The sequence below is a fragment of the Exophiala xenobiotica genome (genome assembly GCF_000835505.1).
Source record: "Exophiala xenobiotica strain CBS 118157 unplaced genomic scaffold supercont1.1, whole genome shotgun sequence".
In the NCBI taxonomy this organism is placed as follows: domain Eukaryota; kingdom Fungi; phylum Ascomycota; class Eurotiomycetes; order Chaetothyriales; family Herpotrichiellaceae; genus Exophiala; species Exophiala xenobiotica.
In genome coordinates this window covers 2,115,485-2,132,078 of record NW_013562494.1, presented here as the reverse complement: position 1 = coordinate 2,132,078, position 16,594 = coordinate 2,115,485, and the positions used below count along the sequence as shown (strand labels likewise).

Here is a 16,594-nt window from a genome sequence, read left to right as displayed (position 1 = left end):
TCTTCATGACGCGTTCGACGATGAGAAGCCCTTGGTAAAGAGTTGTAACGAGTTTCATTTTGCCCATCAATGGAGGTGAAGGTCTGGTGTTGCAAAGACTCTGATGTGGACATCATACTACGTGACGTCGTCTCTAAATGAGGAGATGCTCCCGGCAATGAGGTCCCATACCTCTTACCCTAATGAGGGCTTTGGACGCTCTCCCGTTGTGGTCAATCAAGAAGCCGGGACGAGGTCAGACAGTTGAATAGGCGTCGCTATTGCCATTGTCGACCATTCAAAGACTACCTTCCCTATTGTCGTCGCTCCTTCCATTGAGTCGGTCACCCACCTAACGAAGATGTCTTCCGTCTCTTTTCCCTCTCATCCTTTTCTTTTCTTCTCCCCTACACAAGACACATAGCTACAGCTTTGCTTCAACACAACTCTCCGCTGTTAGCATCTCCTCACCCTTATCATCCATCCCGACTGCATTTTGGCTTGCTCATTGTACCATCCCATTGCTGCTCTATTCATTTCCATCAAAAACCTCAGCAAGAAAGCCTCGACGGTCGTCACAGGTTGCTCGTTTGGTAAACACAACTGCAGGTGAGTCGATGGGACAGCAATCTTCTACCTACATCGACTTCAACAGTTCTGCCGAGACCTCTTCAAGTACCTAGCTGACCTTCTGCTACTAGAAATCCAACAGTCATGTCTGAGAAGATTGCAACTCAAACTGCCTCAAGCACAGCCTACCCTGGCTACCCTCAATCTCGGATGCCGTACGCTGGGTCAAGCTATCAACCTTACGCTGGAGGTAAGAGATGGATGTTGACACCGTGTGGACAGTTGCTCAACGTTGCTCAGGTATGAACATGACCAATACCAATCCATTGGCCAGCATGCAGAACCTCAAGGCTACCCTTCCATCATCTGGACAAATGGACAACGAGGTCAATGGCACCGGTCGTCAAGGCTACAATAGTCCAATGATGGTTCTTCCTTCGGGTCAGACCGTCCCACTCAGCAGCTTCTATGGTCAAAATCAGACCTCAGCTGCAGACACCGCCTCACAGCTGCCCTACCTGCCTACTGGAATGTTCCCTAGCTTCATGGGAAACAACATGGGTGCTGGTACTCTCCCTGCCTACGGCTGGCCCTATGGCATGGCTTCTAATGTCAACGGCTTTGACCCTACTCGTCGAGCCTCCTGGTCATCTAATGAAGAGAACGCTCCCAACAATCCGGCTGTTGCTCTCCAAGGACAATCAGACTACTATCCAGGCTTCCCTTACCTGTCCACGACTTCCACTAGTGCACACTACATTGCTGGTCCCATCCAGCCTATGAAGTGCTCCGACAACAAGTCATACGAAATGGTCAATCTTGACGAACTCGTCGCTCGTGATCCACCGATTCCTCGTGCTGTCCCAGCTTTGTGGACCAACCAAGAGGAACTCAGTCTTGCCAAATGCCTTCAGAATCCAGAGGGCATCACCAATGTGTACATCCGCGGCTTCATGCCAGATACCACAGACGAAGACCTCGAACATTGGGCTTCCCGCTTTGGTGAGATCGAATCATGCAAAGCCATCATTGAACAAGACACTGGCAAATGCAAAGGGTATGTTTCATCTGTCCTCCAACATTATCAGCTTGACTGACCATGCAAAGCTTTGGCTTCGTCATGTACTACTCTCCTGCTGCTGCAGAGAATTGTATTCGAGGGTTCTTCCATCTTGGTTTCCAAGCCAGCTATGCCCAGGTACGTACTGCCCACAAACATGTTGTTCCTTGCTGACCTTAGCAGAAATCCCGCAATTCCCGTCTGAAAGATCTCGAAGACAGAAATTCCACCAACGTCTACTGCACCGGTGTCCCTATTGATTGGAACGAATCGGTCTGTTGGCCTCTACAACTACCATGTTGTCTTGCTGACCTGTGAAAGGACCTTGCTAAGCACTTCCTCCCTTACCGGGCCGTTTCCACCAAGATATGCCGAGATGTGCCTTCTGGAGTCAGCAAAGAGGTCGGCTTCGCCAGGTACTTTTGATCATCCACAGGGGTTTCTTCTTGACACTGACTTTGCCAGGTTCGAAAGTCGGGAGATTGCCGAACGTGTCATCAAAGAATACCACTCCGCCCTCACCGACCATGACGGTGTCAAGCTGTTCCTTCGATTCGCCGACACCAAAGCCCAGAAGCAACTCAAGCAACAGAGTCAAGAACGTCGCAACTGGCGCAGTCGCGAATACAGCTATTCGGTTGAACACACCCCGTCGCCAACCTTGACTCGCCTTCAAAACATGGGCAACCACATCAGTCCAAATGGCAGCTACCAGTCACCCGCTGGAGCTAGCAATAACTTCACCCCAGCGACGTCAGTCTCTCCGGCGTAAGTTCTGCCTTACTGCACGCCCCCTGTACTTTCAGGCGCTGACTATGCTTCTTGCAGTGACATGCCTGGTGTCAACAAACCAGTCAGTGCGACTCGCAGCTCCCAATGGCCAATGCAAGGTGGACTTCAGTCTATCACCAACACCACAACCGTCCGCACTAATATTCCAGTCACGGCAGCTTCCAACGGCTACATCGAAATCCCTCCAAAGACTGCGAGCATTCTTCCAATCGTCCCGGACACTGGTGAATCCACTCGGAAGACACCCAGCCCAAAGAAAGTCACTATCAAAATTGAGCCTGCAAGTGGCAAGGAGAACCTCACCAACACTCCGCAGTCCAACAAATGAGCCAACCACGTCAATGACACTGAGGACTTACTATTGCTTCCAATCATTTTTGGTCTGCATTCCGTTCTTGGTCGGCTGGTACTTTCATCTTGTCTTCTTTTGCTCATTCTTGCTATGAACATGTGCAACATCCGCTGGAGCACACCTTTTTGCTACCAGTGCAGATACTCAGCATCGACCATCGCGTATCACAGGACATCTCTACTTGTTGCATGGATGATACCGGGAAATATCAGCTATCCAATGTCTTGATATGACAGGAGCAGGAACAAAAGTTTAAAGGTATATGTACCAAGAGCTTTCATGAATTAGCCGAGTATGGTGCTTCTGACCGGCATGAGCGATATGGCTGTAGAAAGGGAATACAATACATTGTGCCCCTTTGATCAAAGTGTCATATCTTGCTTCTGCGTGCCGTGCTCACAGTTGAGAAGATCAACAGCCAGGACCGAATTATCACAATAGAAGCTTGACGGGCCGAAGCTCTACCAGCATCAGTGGGATTTCTCTTCAAACCATCGTCTGGATCCAAAGGTAGCTAGCTACCCAGCTTCATTCGAGACATTGGGGGTTTGGTGTGATGCGCTCCTGGTGTCTAATGCGGAACATTTTCGCTATCGATCGTCCTATTCTGGTGCGATATATTTCCTGTTTGAGCCGCGTTTGAAGGTTTGATCGGTCGACATGGGAAAAAGCACGTGCATATCTCTTACTCATTCTGGCGCCCAGGTTGCCCGTTTAAGCCGCTTCGTGTTGTTTTCATCAGTCGACATGGCCAAAGCACGTGAATCAGAGCGTAAAACGCGCGGGCGCCTCCCTGAGTTCCTTTTCTGATTGTGCGAAAGATGGCCACGGATGGTCTACTGTCGAGCTGTGGACCTCTGTACTTGTGATATTGCTCTTGTCATGTTCCTTGTCCTAGGTCTTATGCTTGACACGCCAAATAGTTTTGCACTGCACGGCCCAGCACGGAATGGGAAGTACTGCCGACCTCTCAGATCACACAATGCCTCTACATCAGACAACTGCAGGAACTCTGCAAGGCTGATTTTGTTAACCTGTCCTAGCAAGTCGTACATGAAGTTCAATTCTACTGTACAATTGCCGTTCGGTGCAGCACAAGTGCAGTTTGACATGCGTGGACATGCGTGGACATGGTATGATGAGATGATGTCATTTCAACCAATTAAAGTATCAACGCGTCTAAATTCGGGGACGTGTTCTCGCACATGCTTCTTTGAGAGTCGATCAATTATGGATAGATTTCTCAGAGTGTTACAGTGTCTCCTACTGCAGTACTGCTCAGGATAGCCGGTTTCAAGAGATGTCGTCGTCTCAACGCCCCGAATTCCCGCCCGTCCCTTTCTCGTCCACATATCCCGAGCAGAACTTCAAATTGTTAGAGTTGCCGGCCGAGCTGGCTTGTGTTCTTGAAGAACAGCGGAGGAGTGGTAATGGGGCTAGGTAAGTTTCCTTATTCCTCTACCTTTTCCGGCACGTGCTCGTCCAGACATGCTAGGCATGAGGTCCAGTTTCTTGCTGTGGTCGGAGACTAGGGCTAACGAGCTTGTGGGGTGCAGGGTATACCTGAAATCCGCGCCCACTACTCTTTCGAACAGACCTTTGAATGGCGTGCAGTCTGCAGGACGAAATAGAGGTGCTCAATCAAATAGAGATATAGGAGGAGGTGCGGGACAAGGATTTCTACATCTCTGCACAGATGAAAAGATTTGGGCCGTCAAGCAAGTTAGTACGAGTAATAGTGTCTACGTCACACAGTCGATCGACGAACCACGGCGGAAGAGGAGACGTATCAACACCGAAAGAAATGATGGCGACGAGGACATGTGCATGGACGATGAAGGGGGTATCAGCCCGAGAGATCAAGCAGGAGAAGGGATCATACAAGGAGGACACGGAGGGGGCAAAGAGAAACGTGCATATGAGGCTGAAAGTGGGATCACCACTATATCACAGGTCAGGAATATACTGGAATTAATCGAAGTCAAACCCGACCCCGAAGACGTCGAAAGAGGAGTACGCGAGACTGTTCCCATGTATCAGGGCCAGACTGACGAGGAGGAGGGCGGACTGCACATGGGTACAAGCCGGGACAACGAAACTGAAGCGCAGAAGATGGTGAGACTGAAGGATATTCTCGAGGATATTCCGGCTCCCACAAATGCTATTCTCGAGGCTATAAAGAGAGTATTCGTGTTCTATCTGTCGAGAAGCGTTGAGGGCAAGGAAGGGGATATGCAAGGGCTATATATCCCGAGTTCAGCATTACTGCTTCGAGCGTGGAGGGCATTCATGCAGCAATGTGCTATTTCAGGCGTTATGATCGACGGAGATGAGATGGTCAGTGAGCAGATTGGGGTCGCCTTTGATGACCTGAGAAGGAGTGCAGATGGTGACGAGGAATGGCATGTCCTGGGGGACGTCGTCAAGGCGATCTTCAGACGATTTGCAAAGGAGATGTCAAACCCACAGCGCGGCTCGGAGCGAGATGTAGAAGAGGAATTCGTTGCTGTACCTGACATTACGAGTTGGAGGAAAGCCGAAGCATCTGAACACGTCGGGCGCTGGGTACTGGACGATTTGCAGAGACAAAGTAAGTCATCGTCAAAGCCAGTTCCGGTGGACGAATTCAATCAGCATTGGACGCAAAATCTTCCAGACTCTTGGGCGAAGGAGTGTGATGTCGTGGGTTTGGTCAAAGCGGTCGAAGGCGTGGATATGGTACAAGATGATCAAGGCACGAAAGTCCTTCATTTTGCAGGCCAAGGGACAGATGATGTTTTGGCCCTTGGACTCGGAAGTGTCAAAAGGCTAGGTGTGTCGGTCACAGCCAAGACGAGCACAGCGGCGGCCGATGATGATGCGAAAGCGCAGAAGAAGAGGAAATGGCATGAGAAGTTTGGGGCACAGAGGAATGCTGCTGGTACGAAGAGATGAGACGAGGTGAGACTTCATATTTTGATGAAGTACCAAAACCTGCACCTGCTGAATGAGTCTGTGATGCTGGTCAAGCTGGATGAACAGAACGAACTCGAGAGATGTGGAGGAAAGGTTGTGCACAGCCTTGATGTGAACGTACTCGTGTCAGCATGAGATCGTTGGCCATGACTTGAGCGTATGATGGCGTACATAAGTTCGTTGCTGACAGGACTTGTCAAGAATCATTTACGGCGCCAGGGACTTCTCGAAGAGTTCACCATTGCTAAGCTTCCAATCCGGATATGTGCATTCGATGCTAGACAGTAATTTCTTTCAAGGGGTTATGTTTTGTAAAGACCTGTGGAGGAGCAATCTTCCCATGCCCGGGAGAGCCTCCTTTTCGTACTCACTCGGTACTCGTAGAATGCTTCGCTGAGACGCTTCAGCCTTCTTCGCTCCTCTTCATTGATGACCTGTGATTCATTCTCTTGCGGCCAAACCCAGCGGCACACGCTCAGAACACCTTCTTGAATGCTCAAGTCTTCCACGTCGACAAGTCGCCTGAATATGCCAGGGTAATTTTTCTTCTACATTCAGGCAACCAGCTCCCTCAACTTACCCTTCTCTTCTTCGTTGAGTTGGTCAAACAGGCCTTCGAATCCCTGCTTTGCAGCCTCCGTCTTGAACCACCCCAGCAAGTACTCGGCCGTCTCTTCATCCCTCGCCCTACTCCCTGTCGGACTTGCCGCGCCATCACCCTCGCCGACCATCGCCATCAAATCATTCCGCACACTCGCGCTGGCGAGATCAACAGCCCCGCCCGAACCAACATCCTCCCATTCGCCGTCGTCGTCACCCCCTTCCTCATCCTCATCATCAAGCGCCTCGGCAGCAGCCTGCGCCGCCGCAAGGTTCGGAAAGCGACTCGTCGCCGCACTCGCAAGCTCATCGACCATGATCTTGAGTATCTTCAGGTCCGCAGGGACACTCGTCCACCGGTCCGGGTTCAGTTTCGCTTGCGAGCGTGTCTTGATCCGGCCGCTGAGGTTCGCATCGATGATCAGATCCCCCTTGACCTGAACGGCCTTTACGCGCGGGTCCTGCAAGCTGAATATCTTCGACAAGGCCACGACGTTTTGTCGGACTTCCTCGAAGCCGGCAAAGTGCACCGAGTTCTCGAGCCACTTAGTCAGCACGACCGTCAGGCCGTTGACGCCATTGATATTGACTTCCGACAAGAAATCGACCACCTCTTTTGGCGCGGCCAGGCTCAGGCCCACGAACACCATGCACAGATTCTGAATGAACTGGATGCGATCTGCTGTTGCCAGGCGGATTGCAACAGCACGTAACAGATCCATGAGGTACGGGCCTAACTTGTCGGCGCCGAATTTGTTCACCAGAGTGGAGGCGAGGCCGCCGACTTCTTGACCCGCGTTCTCGTCGACGTCCGGAGAATTGAGTAGTCGATTGACGATCGTCAGTAGGACTTCAATGGCAGATTTACCATGCGGGTCAGTCCACGTGAGAAACTGCGCGCTGCCTTTGTCTAGCATGTGTTCAACAGCGCGGGTGGCGGGGCGGACGAGTTCGGCGTCGGTGGCTTCCATGAGCACGCGTTGGAGCTTGGGCATGACGGCCGACACGAAGCCCGCGGGAAGTGGTTCAGATCCAAATTCAGCGAGCGCAGAGACCAGCTCGGCAGCCAGATTGGTCAATTCAGACATATGCGTCATGCTGGCGACATCGAACGCGCCTGTAAGAGAGGGGATGGTCTTCGAGCATAGCCGCACGTAGTTCTCCTGTCCATGGGTAGAGACGGATGAGACGATGCCCTCGAAGGCTTCGGTCAGGAGAGTGAAGAGCTGGAAATTGCCTGCGCTGTCCGAGGCCAGGGTGAAGAACAGGTCGATGGCGCTCGTCTCGGTGATGGAGCTGGTGTCGAGCATGATGGCATCGCGGAGGGCTTGGATGAGTGCGGCTTTGACGTCGTCTGCGTCTTCGAGTTCGTCTTTCAGATCGTGCGAGGAGACATACTCAGAGACTGCGTTGACGACGGCGCCCTGCATGGGTTGTGTGACGTTTGAAGGCAGGGCTTCCAGGTAGGTCGGGATGATGTTCAGGCAGGCGATTTTGACGACTTCAGACGCATCAGTAATGGCGGTGTTGATGGCGTTGGTCAATGATGCGGCGCCGGCGGAGAAGTAGTCGTCGCCCACGACCTTGAAGAAAGCGCCGAGTACGAGATGTGCGGCTGCGCGCATGAAGGCGTGTGAGTCTTGCAGGGAAGCCGAGACTTGCTCGAGCAGTGCTGTGGCAATTGAGTTGTCGAGTCTGCCGGATACCTCGCCGACATCGATGAGGCATTGGTTCAGCAAGTAAAGGAGGGCTTCGCGTTCCTTCCAGCTTGTTGACTGGTTGGACAGTGAGTGCTGGTTGAAGTGAAGCATTGCGACGATGGGGATTTGTTTCAACCATTCGCTTAGGCTACGAACAACTAGTTCGCTGCATGCTGCTCGGGGTGTGTAATTTGCTGTGAGTGATGTCGCTTCCGATAGGTAAAGGTTGGCATCGTACTCCCATAGGCCTTCCTCTTCTTGAGGTATTCTTGCATACAAGACGAGGACGCGGATCAGTTCTTGTAGCCATGGAACAATATGTTGGGCATCACCCAGTTGCTTCATTTGCGCAGATAGCTCTGACCGCACGGGTGGTGCTTTGATCGTGATCTGCAAGAAGTCAATCTCTTCGAGGACTAATGCATCTAAGCTGCATGGTAGGTTGTCGCTGTCAACGAGTTTGCCTTCCGCAGGACCATCAAGGAAGAGTTCTGCATACGAGGATGCCATCCTCGACAGCTCCTCCCAGACAATCTGGAAAAGAGCGACGGCATGAGGGGAGATGGCGTGGACGTAGACTGATCTTAGTTTGTCGAGGGTCTGACACAGGTTAGTTCTTCTGACGAAGTTATCGACTAGCGGGCCAAACGATATCATACCTTGACAACCTGGACCTTCAACGCCACAAGCCCACGGAAATTGCCATCATTTTGATCGATAGCTACAGCTGATGAGTCGGAAACTGGCAAAGGAGCCTTCAGGATGTCCATGAAGAAGGGCATCCACGTCTTCATTGACTCGTCCAAGAATGCTTTGACCGCAGCTCCGTGATCTCCCATAACCATCTCCAGCATTTCAAAACATGAACGGAACACGTTAAGAGTCATCGCGCGTACGATCAGACCGCGGTTGTTGTCAACAGCTACGTGTTGCAAGGCATTGACTAAGTCCTGGGCGACCATGAAGAATTGTTCTTCGGTCAACCCGGAGTCGATCAATTCCGCAAGAACACGCAAAGCCCCATGAACAGGTGCATCGTTGGTGGATGTGTTCAAGATCGCGAGAAGCGAAGGGAACAGTGACGGCCATGCATCTGGAAAATCAATACTGGCGATTCTGCTGGCTACTCCGGCTGCTAGCGCTTGCACAGTAGCATCCTTCGCTCGGTCTCCTTCGACTGTGCAAATGGCAAAGACTTGATCGCGTACCCGAGCTTTGCCGGCATCGTCCAGATATGTGGTTCCTCTGTAAGTCTCATCAAACTGCGGCGACCATGTGGCTTGGACGTAATTTTTGAGGGCGGTCAGAGCAGCTTTTCGCGACCCGGACTCGATATCGTTATGTGATGCGATGGTCAGGAGTGCGAAAGGAAATTCTGGCTGTGGATAAAGATTGAGTAGACCCTGCTCGGCAGTCCTAATGACGGCAGTGTCTGGTCGCGTTGTCGCCTGCAACAGGTCGAGAACTTGCTGTTCCATGATGAAACCACGGTAGCGGACAAGGCTGACTGAACCAGGACCGGGGGCACCAGTCTAACCTTAGGAGCACAAGCTTAATTCGGACGTAATAACGGACTCCAACGGCTCGCAATTGTGCAACTATGACGGGCGGTATCAGACGAAGAGACTGAGAAACGAGGAACGCTCACAAGATGAAAAAGCAAAGGATTCTTGAATGTTTATTGAAGAAGCACGTTGGACACTGTGAAGCAGTAAGTGAAATCGCGCTTCACGATCACGTGTTTCAAAGCGCGTTGAGACTGCCAAGATTCCACGTGATTGGCTGGTCACAGACCTGATACATGGCTCTGCAAAAGGGGCATATGGCGACAGAGCGAACGTCAATAACAATAACACACGAGGTCAGGATTGAATGGCAGCAGGGCCATATGTTCAGAGTTCACACTTTTCATTGACAACGATGCCCACCAAAAAAACAAGCAGCTATCTTCGTACATCATCCGCCAGGAGGCCGGCACCTCCAACGACGAACCAGGAGCCTACAGACCACTATAAGTGGCCCAGTCTTTGGCAGCCTGGTCGCCGTCTTTGGTACCGACCTCCTGGCTCCCGATGAAAGCTCGGGTCCCGACCACCTCATTGGTGGTGCAGTTCATGGAGATCTCCTGATAGACAAGTCAGGACGAGGTCACAAATGAAATTGGGGATGGATGCTCTTACTATTCTTGCCATTCCAGGCACAGGACACCAGACCTCCCAGACCGCGGTCATATTGACCGTGAAGCCCTCCAGGCGGCCCAAGTAGGCGTATTGCCTCTGTTTCCACTTCCAGCTGAAAACAGACCCCGCAAACGACTCCTTCACAATGAGCGGCATTCCTCCACAATTCTGACAGTTCATGATGTGTATAGCATCGGCAAATCCTCCAGGAGAATCAATTCCATGAAAGAGGTCCACCTGCTTCAGCTTCGGAAGCCGTATACGTTTGATGTGGACGAAAGCATTGAACTCGACTTTGATGGTTTCAATTATCGACAGGAAGTCGTCTGGGAGGTAGTGTAGAGGGTCAACACCTCGTTGGGATGGAACCCACCAGACTTCGAGGGTTGTGGCTCTGACGAGACTTGGTAGTGCTTCATGGAAGAAGAATCTGGACGTTCGTATGAGGTCTGTGTGTACTTTCGTGATCAGTCTGTAAGGAGACAACCAGTCGTTGGGACTGCATCTTCCTCTTGTCAAATGACTGGGAGAGACTTCAAGCTCTGCTCCTTTAAAGACATAGGCATAAATAATCAATCTGATTTCGGCAGGCAGAGTTTCAAGACGGTGACAAGGTCTTCTGGTACATTGCTGCTGCCTGAGACCTTCAAGTCGTTGTATAACAGAGACAGGGACAGCTATCTTTCGTGTGGGAGCGTTTTGAATTGGATGGTTCGTCAGTTGATGGTTCTGGGACAACATCAGAGGAGTCAGAGTCATCACTGACTGGAGGTAAGCGTCTGGCGCGAGGGTTGGAGAAAGCATGTTGATCGGAGTGAGGCTGTGGAAATAGGGATTGACGTTCGACTGCACTGGAGCAGCCGTCGTGAGGTCGTCGTTTAGGTGTGGAGGCAGCAAAACAGGTGCAAATACAGTCTGGACTTGAACAGAGTTTGCTTGCAGATATAGTTCATAGGTGGCGGCTCGTTCGACGTGAAAAGCGTCGTCTTCGTAGATGACAGGAGGCTGTAGGTGCATCTGGTAGGGGTTGATGGTGAGCGGAGCGTCAGTCATTTGTCCATCCTCGTCGTCTGAAGCGTCGAGAAAGCCTTGATCAAACGCAGGTGGAGCAGATGGTCCGGTGCTAGGATTCAAAACAGGAGAATTCTTCATGTTGTTGAGGTGATTTGACATCTTGAAAACTGGTCTCATCCACGAGGTGATGGTGATTCAGAAAGGAAGGGATTTCCGCGGGTCGAGCCAGTCGGAGGGAAGTAGAACGCCTGAACAAGACAGAAAATGTTCTCAATAAGATCCCAGACAGAGTGAGAAGGCAAATACAGTGGTGTTTGTGTTGAGGTGACCGTTGAAAGTGAGAGATGGAGGGTGGAAGTGAAATATGCCCTCCAGTAAAGTGAGTCGAGAAAGGTAGGTCAACCGCACCATCTTACCCATATATGCAAGCTCTCACTTTCTCCGAACGCATTCTTTCAACCTTCGCTGCTCAGATCTGGCTGGCTTTGCGTTCTCACATTATTCCATGCTCTCTTGATTGAATACCGAGGAACGAGATCAGATCTGTGATTGTCTTCCCACTCAGGTACCTCCAAGTATGCAACATTTGGGTAGTCAGGGGATGAAACGATGAAAGCTCGTTCCAGGTCACTGTCCCTGAGCAAACACTTGAAGAGGGGTGCTGACATTCTAGGCTTAAAGGTATCGATGTCCTTCGAGCTCTGAATAAGTCCCAGGCTGGACGAGAACACCTTCCTACCACCAGCCAATGACAGTGCGAAGCGGCAGAACAAAGCATACAAGAGATCGACAGCTTGCCACTGCCACTTCGAGAGTGCTAACAAGAGCGTCGACGGCACAGGCAATCAGTAAAAGCCAGCCCAGGCATTTCTATCTCGGATAGCTGGCCCCTTGGACTTGTGGAGTACGACTTTCCGGTCCACGTCAATTACGGCATGCTTGTATGTACGTCAGCCATCATGCCGCGGAGAAAAAAAAGCTATACCCTTACAATGGTCTTGTCGGACAATGAAGAGGCCACATACTGGCAGCCAAGCAGTACTTCGAATGCTCTTGCCTTATCGTTGCATAACCGGGTGATCTGAACACCGATTCTATTCAGGTTGAAAAGAGCAAGGCTGGGCTCTCAAGATAGGACTCGTCATGGTACTTGCACCAAATCGTGATATTACTGAGCTCCAGGGCCCTCAAGCTGTGGACCTGTTCCAGGGAAGTCGTGGACTTTGAGAAGGCTGCTGGATCCAGGATGACAGCTCGAGGTATGGTCGAGATATATTTTGTTGGAAGGCAAGCGGCTCCCATCGATGTGCCGGATATTTGAAGTGTCGTTGCGGACATGAGATAAGGCAAAGCCTCGCCCCGAAGCTGATGACAAGCATCGAGGACATGCCAGGGGAAAGGACATGCCAGGGGAAGGCACAACTGCAGACTGAAACTGCACATTGAAGGCATTTCGCATTGCTGCCGTCAATCGATATCTCAAAGTCTCAAACAGGTATCGATATATCTCTATCTGAACCTCTGCAGGGAGCGCCAAAATGTGGCAGCGCTCAGAGGTCATTGTGGAGGTCGGCTAGTCTGGAGATATTGTTCCGCACGGCTTCGGTTTCGTCTCTCTTTTCGTGGATCCCCGGACCTCTAGTTTCACTACGCAGGCGACGTGTCCAAACAAACATAACTCATTGTTGGGCAATCCTCGCTCGGACTTCGGACGTGGACCGCAATGCCGCATAGCAGGTCTACATCTGTTATCTTTCTTCCCGACGTCGCAGCCATCGAGGGTCGAGACATCCGTCGGCTATGCATCCCGCCTGCAGAACGCACCAGTGTGCCGAACAAATGATGATGCCGTGATCGGCGGGGTTTTGGCCTCAATTCTTTGTCGATCATGGGGCCCTCTGGTGGGCGTCTGGATAGTCAGCTCTTCCGTCGCCTGGAAAGACGGAAGGGGAATCTGTCAACAAACCCTGCTTCAGAAACCCTTGTCAGGCCATATTTGCGACAGGAACTGGCGACGAGACTTGCGTCACAGAGGGCGACGCGCTGAGTCTCCAAAGGGAATCCCCGGTAAGGCAGGTTTGACGAAATGTTTGCATCGGAAGTCGGAAGAACCATATGCCGTATTCAGGGGGTGCATGTTGGCAGCCAATACTTACCTTATGTACGCAAAACCACACGAACTTTTCGTGAGCAGCACAGGCAGGTATTCATTGTTCAAAACCATTGGCGGGCATTATATGAAGGGTATCGTTCATCCTATGTCATGGACAGTATGCTCAACAAGAGTGGAAAGCAGACAAACATTCCTATCAAGGCTGTTCTCTGCGGCTGTCCCCTTGGTATTCATAACAATCATATTCACCAAGAACATTGCTACCCCTATGTATCAGGGAGCAGGCCAAGGCTCAGAGTCTTGATATCGAGCCGCCGTGGTATATGCTTTGGTCCACATCAATCCCTTCCCCAACACGACAACAATGCCCATGTGGGCTATCCATTTCCTGTCTTTTCCGGACTGGTCCCAGTGACAGGGGCAGACCATTCTGCCCGGTGGGCTAAGTTCACGCACTCTCCGCAGTTGTAGCTGTCCCGGAAACACCTCCATTGCGTTTAGCATGCCTGGGGGGTGCGACTAACTGGTCAAGCTGTGCTTCTGGAAAGTCTTCCATCCATTACGGCGAAAGGCTCAGTCTTTGGTGGACGTCGAGCGCATGCAGGCTTCGGAGCCCTCCCGGCGGTCATTCATTTAAGGATGATTTTGGTCGAAGACCTTTCAGTCTTCGTCCATGGATTCCCAGCCCTCCTGACCTCCTGCTTCCATGCCACCATCTCCCTCCTCGTCGTCATCACTTTCATCACTAGCATCATTCACGGCCACGAATCTCTCTTTGCCATCTGTCTCCGGGAGTTTGACTTTGTTTGCAAAGGCTTTTCGTACGCTAGGGTTCGTGCTGATGTCCCAGACTTGTAGTTGACCTCTGCTTCCAGCCACAGAAAGTCTGAAGGCCACATCCGGATCCGGTGCGAATTGTACAGAAAAGATGCGGCCAACGTCGAGATTTCTTGCGACGACCATACTAGGTGTGTTGTTCTCAATATTCCATAGCTTGACTCTCTTGTCTTCAGACCCAGTTGCAAGGAGACCAGGGACGGCCGGGTTGATGTCGAACGCGCTTACCGCACCGTCGTGTGCATGCAACGTCCATACCGGCTTACTCGGTTTGTCATGTGATATTGGCACCACCCGAGCATCGAAATAGTGCACCGTACCGATCTCGGTCGTGACAAAGAAGAAATTAGGGTCATGGACGTCCCATCTGACCTTCTCAACATCCGCTTCCACCACCCATTTTGGTGCAACAGCATCGGGTGCTCGCATATCAGTAGCAATCACCGTACGATCGTAGCTCCCGCTGAGAAGCACTGTTGACTCTGTCGGATGCCAGTCTAGTGCGCATACTTTGTCGTTGTGCATGGTATACGACTTGGCACATTTGCCCGTAGTCAGATCCCAGAGTTTGATGGTCTTGTCCGCCGACGCCGAGGCAAGCAAATTCCGATGCTGCCGGTTGGCGGCTAAGGCGAGCACAGCATCAACATGGTAGTCGTCGTTGGCTTTTAGCTTCTTTTTCTTCTTTTTCGAGGACTTCTTCTTTGTCGAACTTTCGTCATTTGTCTCTGTTTCAGCTGTAGCATCGGGTTCCTGTCCAAGAATGGCGTTGGGATACATGCTGTCCACGAGATCCAAGTCCCAGACCTCTATCTCTGGGCTCATGGTGCCCACAGCCACAAAGTTGCCCTCCTTCCGCTTCTCGGCCTCTTTTCCAACCGGCACGTTGATCCATTCTACACATAGTGGAATTGCGGGGAGCATAATATCATGGTGAATGTAAAGATTGTCCGCCTCATCCTCGTACACAAACACTTCGAGATGTGCAACCTCATCCTCGACTTTTGCCGCCAGGATGAGATTGTCTGAAGGAAGTATTTGCAGCTCTTCTCTTTCGTCTTCTGAATCCTGCTCGCCCTCGGGCAGCACTAGGTACGGATCTTCTTCGTGGGGTGCATGGTACGCTAGCGAGCCGACGTTGCCAAACATGGCGAACTTCTCGGTCTGCTGGGGCGCATCGTCGTCGTCGTAGTCGTCGAGATTGTACTCTCGCAAGTCATCGTCGTTGCCTTCAGCAGCGGTGCCGTTGGCCTCGGGGGCTTCCGCCGTGGACACGCCATTATCTGAGTCTCCGTCTTCAGATTCTTCGTCGTCCCGTTTAGGATTCTGCGAATTCTCTAAATCTTCTTGCGCATCCTCGAGTTGGAGACGGGCTAATCTCGAGATGCGGTCTAGTTCGGCTTCGTCGACCTGGTATTTCGTGGGAAATTGTGCGGCAACTCCCCTCCTCACCCACGTCGTTGCCAGTGTCATCGACATGTTTGCGATCAAGTGGTAGTCTTAATGGCCTCGGTGTTTTGAGATTTTACAATATTTTGAGCGGGCATTGGGGAAAAGACGGCAGAATCCGCGAACTTTTGGGCGGTGAGGGACAATTTTTAGGCGCTGCTGCAAGGCTAGTGAGGCTGAGCTCCGCCTGCGCAAGGCTGACCCTTGGCGCTAGCAACTGGTTCCACTGCATTTCGGGCTTCAAGGATCAAGAGGCGTTCCTTTGAGCCGCCAACTGCCTCCTCACCAACAACATCTGTACAACACATGTGGGCGTGGCTTGAACCGCATGATCAATATTGGAGACGAGTCTCCACGAGAATGCATTCTCACCTCCATACAAAGGACAACGTCGGTATGTGGCAAACCAGTCTTTTTTGTCTCATGACCAGCCATTGAGCTGGGCTTGTGCCCGCCCTTGCTTGCTGCAAGTCCTTGCCGTCTCAAATACCTTCCGCTTGAAGGGCCTCTCTTGTTGAAGACTCTAGGACAGGATGCTGACCTTTCATAGGGTGCGAAGAGATCATGAACGCACTCGACGAATGCCATGCCCGCGGCTTCCTCTACAAAGCCGTTGGTGGCTGCAATGACATCAAACGAGAAGTGAACAAATGCTTGTCAGGCGAGAGACAGAGGAAGAGCAAGAAGAACCGAGAGACCAGCCTGGAGCGAAGAGCTAGGATAGAGGCTGTCTGGGACAAGATGGATCAAGGCGACTACTCTGCGCTAGAACGATTTACGAAACAACAATGAGAGGATGTGATTGTGTATTCACGAGACACATTGGTTACCCGCTGCGTTTGCTTGCATTTGCTTGCATTTCCTGGCGTCCCCGACTCGACTTCGACCTCGTACCGGAAGTCCGCTTTCAGGCATCGGCAACTGCTGTACATATCTACACTAAATGAGTTCTCTGCTGCATTTCCTCATACCAGAATCGGTTCCCATTCATCG

At 51.5% G+C, this 16,594-nt stretch overlaps 6 protein-coding genes across 7 annotated transcripts; 3 read left to right on the top strand and 3 right to left on the bottom strand.

The window, feature by feature from the left end:
- Positions 1 to 531: 531 nt before the first annotated feature.
- PV05_00818 lies at positions 532 to 3,121 on the top strand (the record flags this gene model as incomplete). Of its 2 annotated transcripts, XM_013465744.1 has the most annotated exons (8): positions 532 to 588; positions 681 to 799; positions 850 to 1,606; positions 1,657 to 1,747; positions 1,793 to 1,882; positions 1,931 to 2,025; positions 2,075 to 2,377; positions 2,438 to 3,121. In XM_013465744.1, the coding sequence occupies exons 2-8, from the start codon at positions 694 to 696 to the stop codon at positions 2,727 to 2,729; spliced, it is 1,734 nt and encodes a 577-aa protein (XP_013321198.1). In that variant the 5' UTR covers positions 532 to 588; positions 681 to 693. The 2 variants fall into 2 exon arrangements, with proteins under 2 accessions (XP_013321198.1, XP_013321197.1); XM_013465743.1 differs by lacking the exon at positions 532 to 588 and having other exon boundaries at positions 657 to 799; positions 2,438 to 2,729.
- Positions 3,122 to 3,917: 796 nt separating this feature from the next.
- PV05_00817 (uncharacterized protein) lies at positions 3,918 to 5,934 on the top strand. The gene is made up of 2 exons (XM_013465742.1): positions 3,918 to 4,193; positions 4,310 to 5,934. The coding sequence occupies exons 1-2, from the start codon at positions 4,054 to 4,056 to the stop codon at positions 5,685 to 5,687; spliced, it is 1,518 nt and encodes a 505-aa protein (XP_013321196.1). The 5' UTR covers positions 3,918 to 4,053; the 3' UTR covers positions 5,688 to 5,934.
- Position 5,935: 1 nt separating this feature from the next.
- Positions 5,936 to 9,702, bottom strand: PV05_00816 (uncharacterized protein). The gene is made up of 2 exons (XM_013465741.1): positions 8,668 to 9,702; positions 5,936 to 8,608 (listed from the first exon to the last, which is right to left on the bottom strand). Exons 1-2 carry the CDS (start codon positions 9,484 to 9,486, stop codon positions 6,263 to 6,265), a joined length of 3,165 nt encoding a protein of 1,054 aa, XP_013321195.1. The 5' UTR covers positions 9,487 to 9,702; the 3' UTR covers positions 5,936 to 6,262.
- A 197-nt stretch (positions 9,703 to 9,899) lies between these two features.
- On the bottom strand, positions 9,900 to 13,203 carry PV05_00815 (uncharacterized protein). Its single transcript, XM_013465740.1, has 3 exons — positions 12,194 to 13,203; positions 10,189 to 12,140; positions 9,900 to 10,133 (listed from the first exon to the last, which is right to left on the bottom strand). Exons 2-3 carry the CDS (start codon positions 11,377 to 11,379, stop codon positions 10,008 to 10,010), a joined length of 1,317 nt encoding a protein of 438 aa, XP_013321194.1. The 5' UTR covers positions 11,380 to 12,140; positions 12,194 to 13,203; the 3' UTR covers positions 9,900 to 10,007.
- Positions 13,204 to 13,519: 316 nt separating this feature from the next.
- Positions 13,520 to 15,681, bottom strand: PV05_00814 (uncharacterized protein). Its single transcript, XM_013465739.1, has one exon. The coding sequence runs from the start codon at positions 15,629 to 15,631 to the stop codon at positions 13,976 to 13,978; it is 1,656 nt and encodes a 551-aa protein (XP_013321193.1). The 5' UTR covers positions 15,632 to 15,681; the 3' UTR covers positions 13,520 to 13,975.
- A 176-nt stretch (positions 15,682 to 15,857) lies between these two features.
- Positions 15,858 to 16,582, top strand: PV05_00813 (uncharacterized protein). Its single transcript, XM_013465738.1, has 2 exons — positions 15,858 to 15,995; positions 16,152 to 16,582. The coding sequence occupies exons 1-2, from the start codon at positions 15,908 to 15,910 to the stop codon at positions 16,391 to 16,393; spliced, it is 330 nt and encodes a 109-aa protein (XP_013321192.1). The 5' UTR covers positions 15,858 to 15,907; the 3' UTR covers positions 16,394 to 16,582.
- Positions 16,583 to 16,594: the final 12 nt, after the last annotated feature.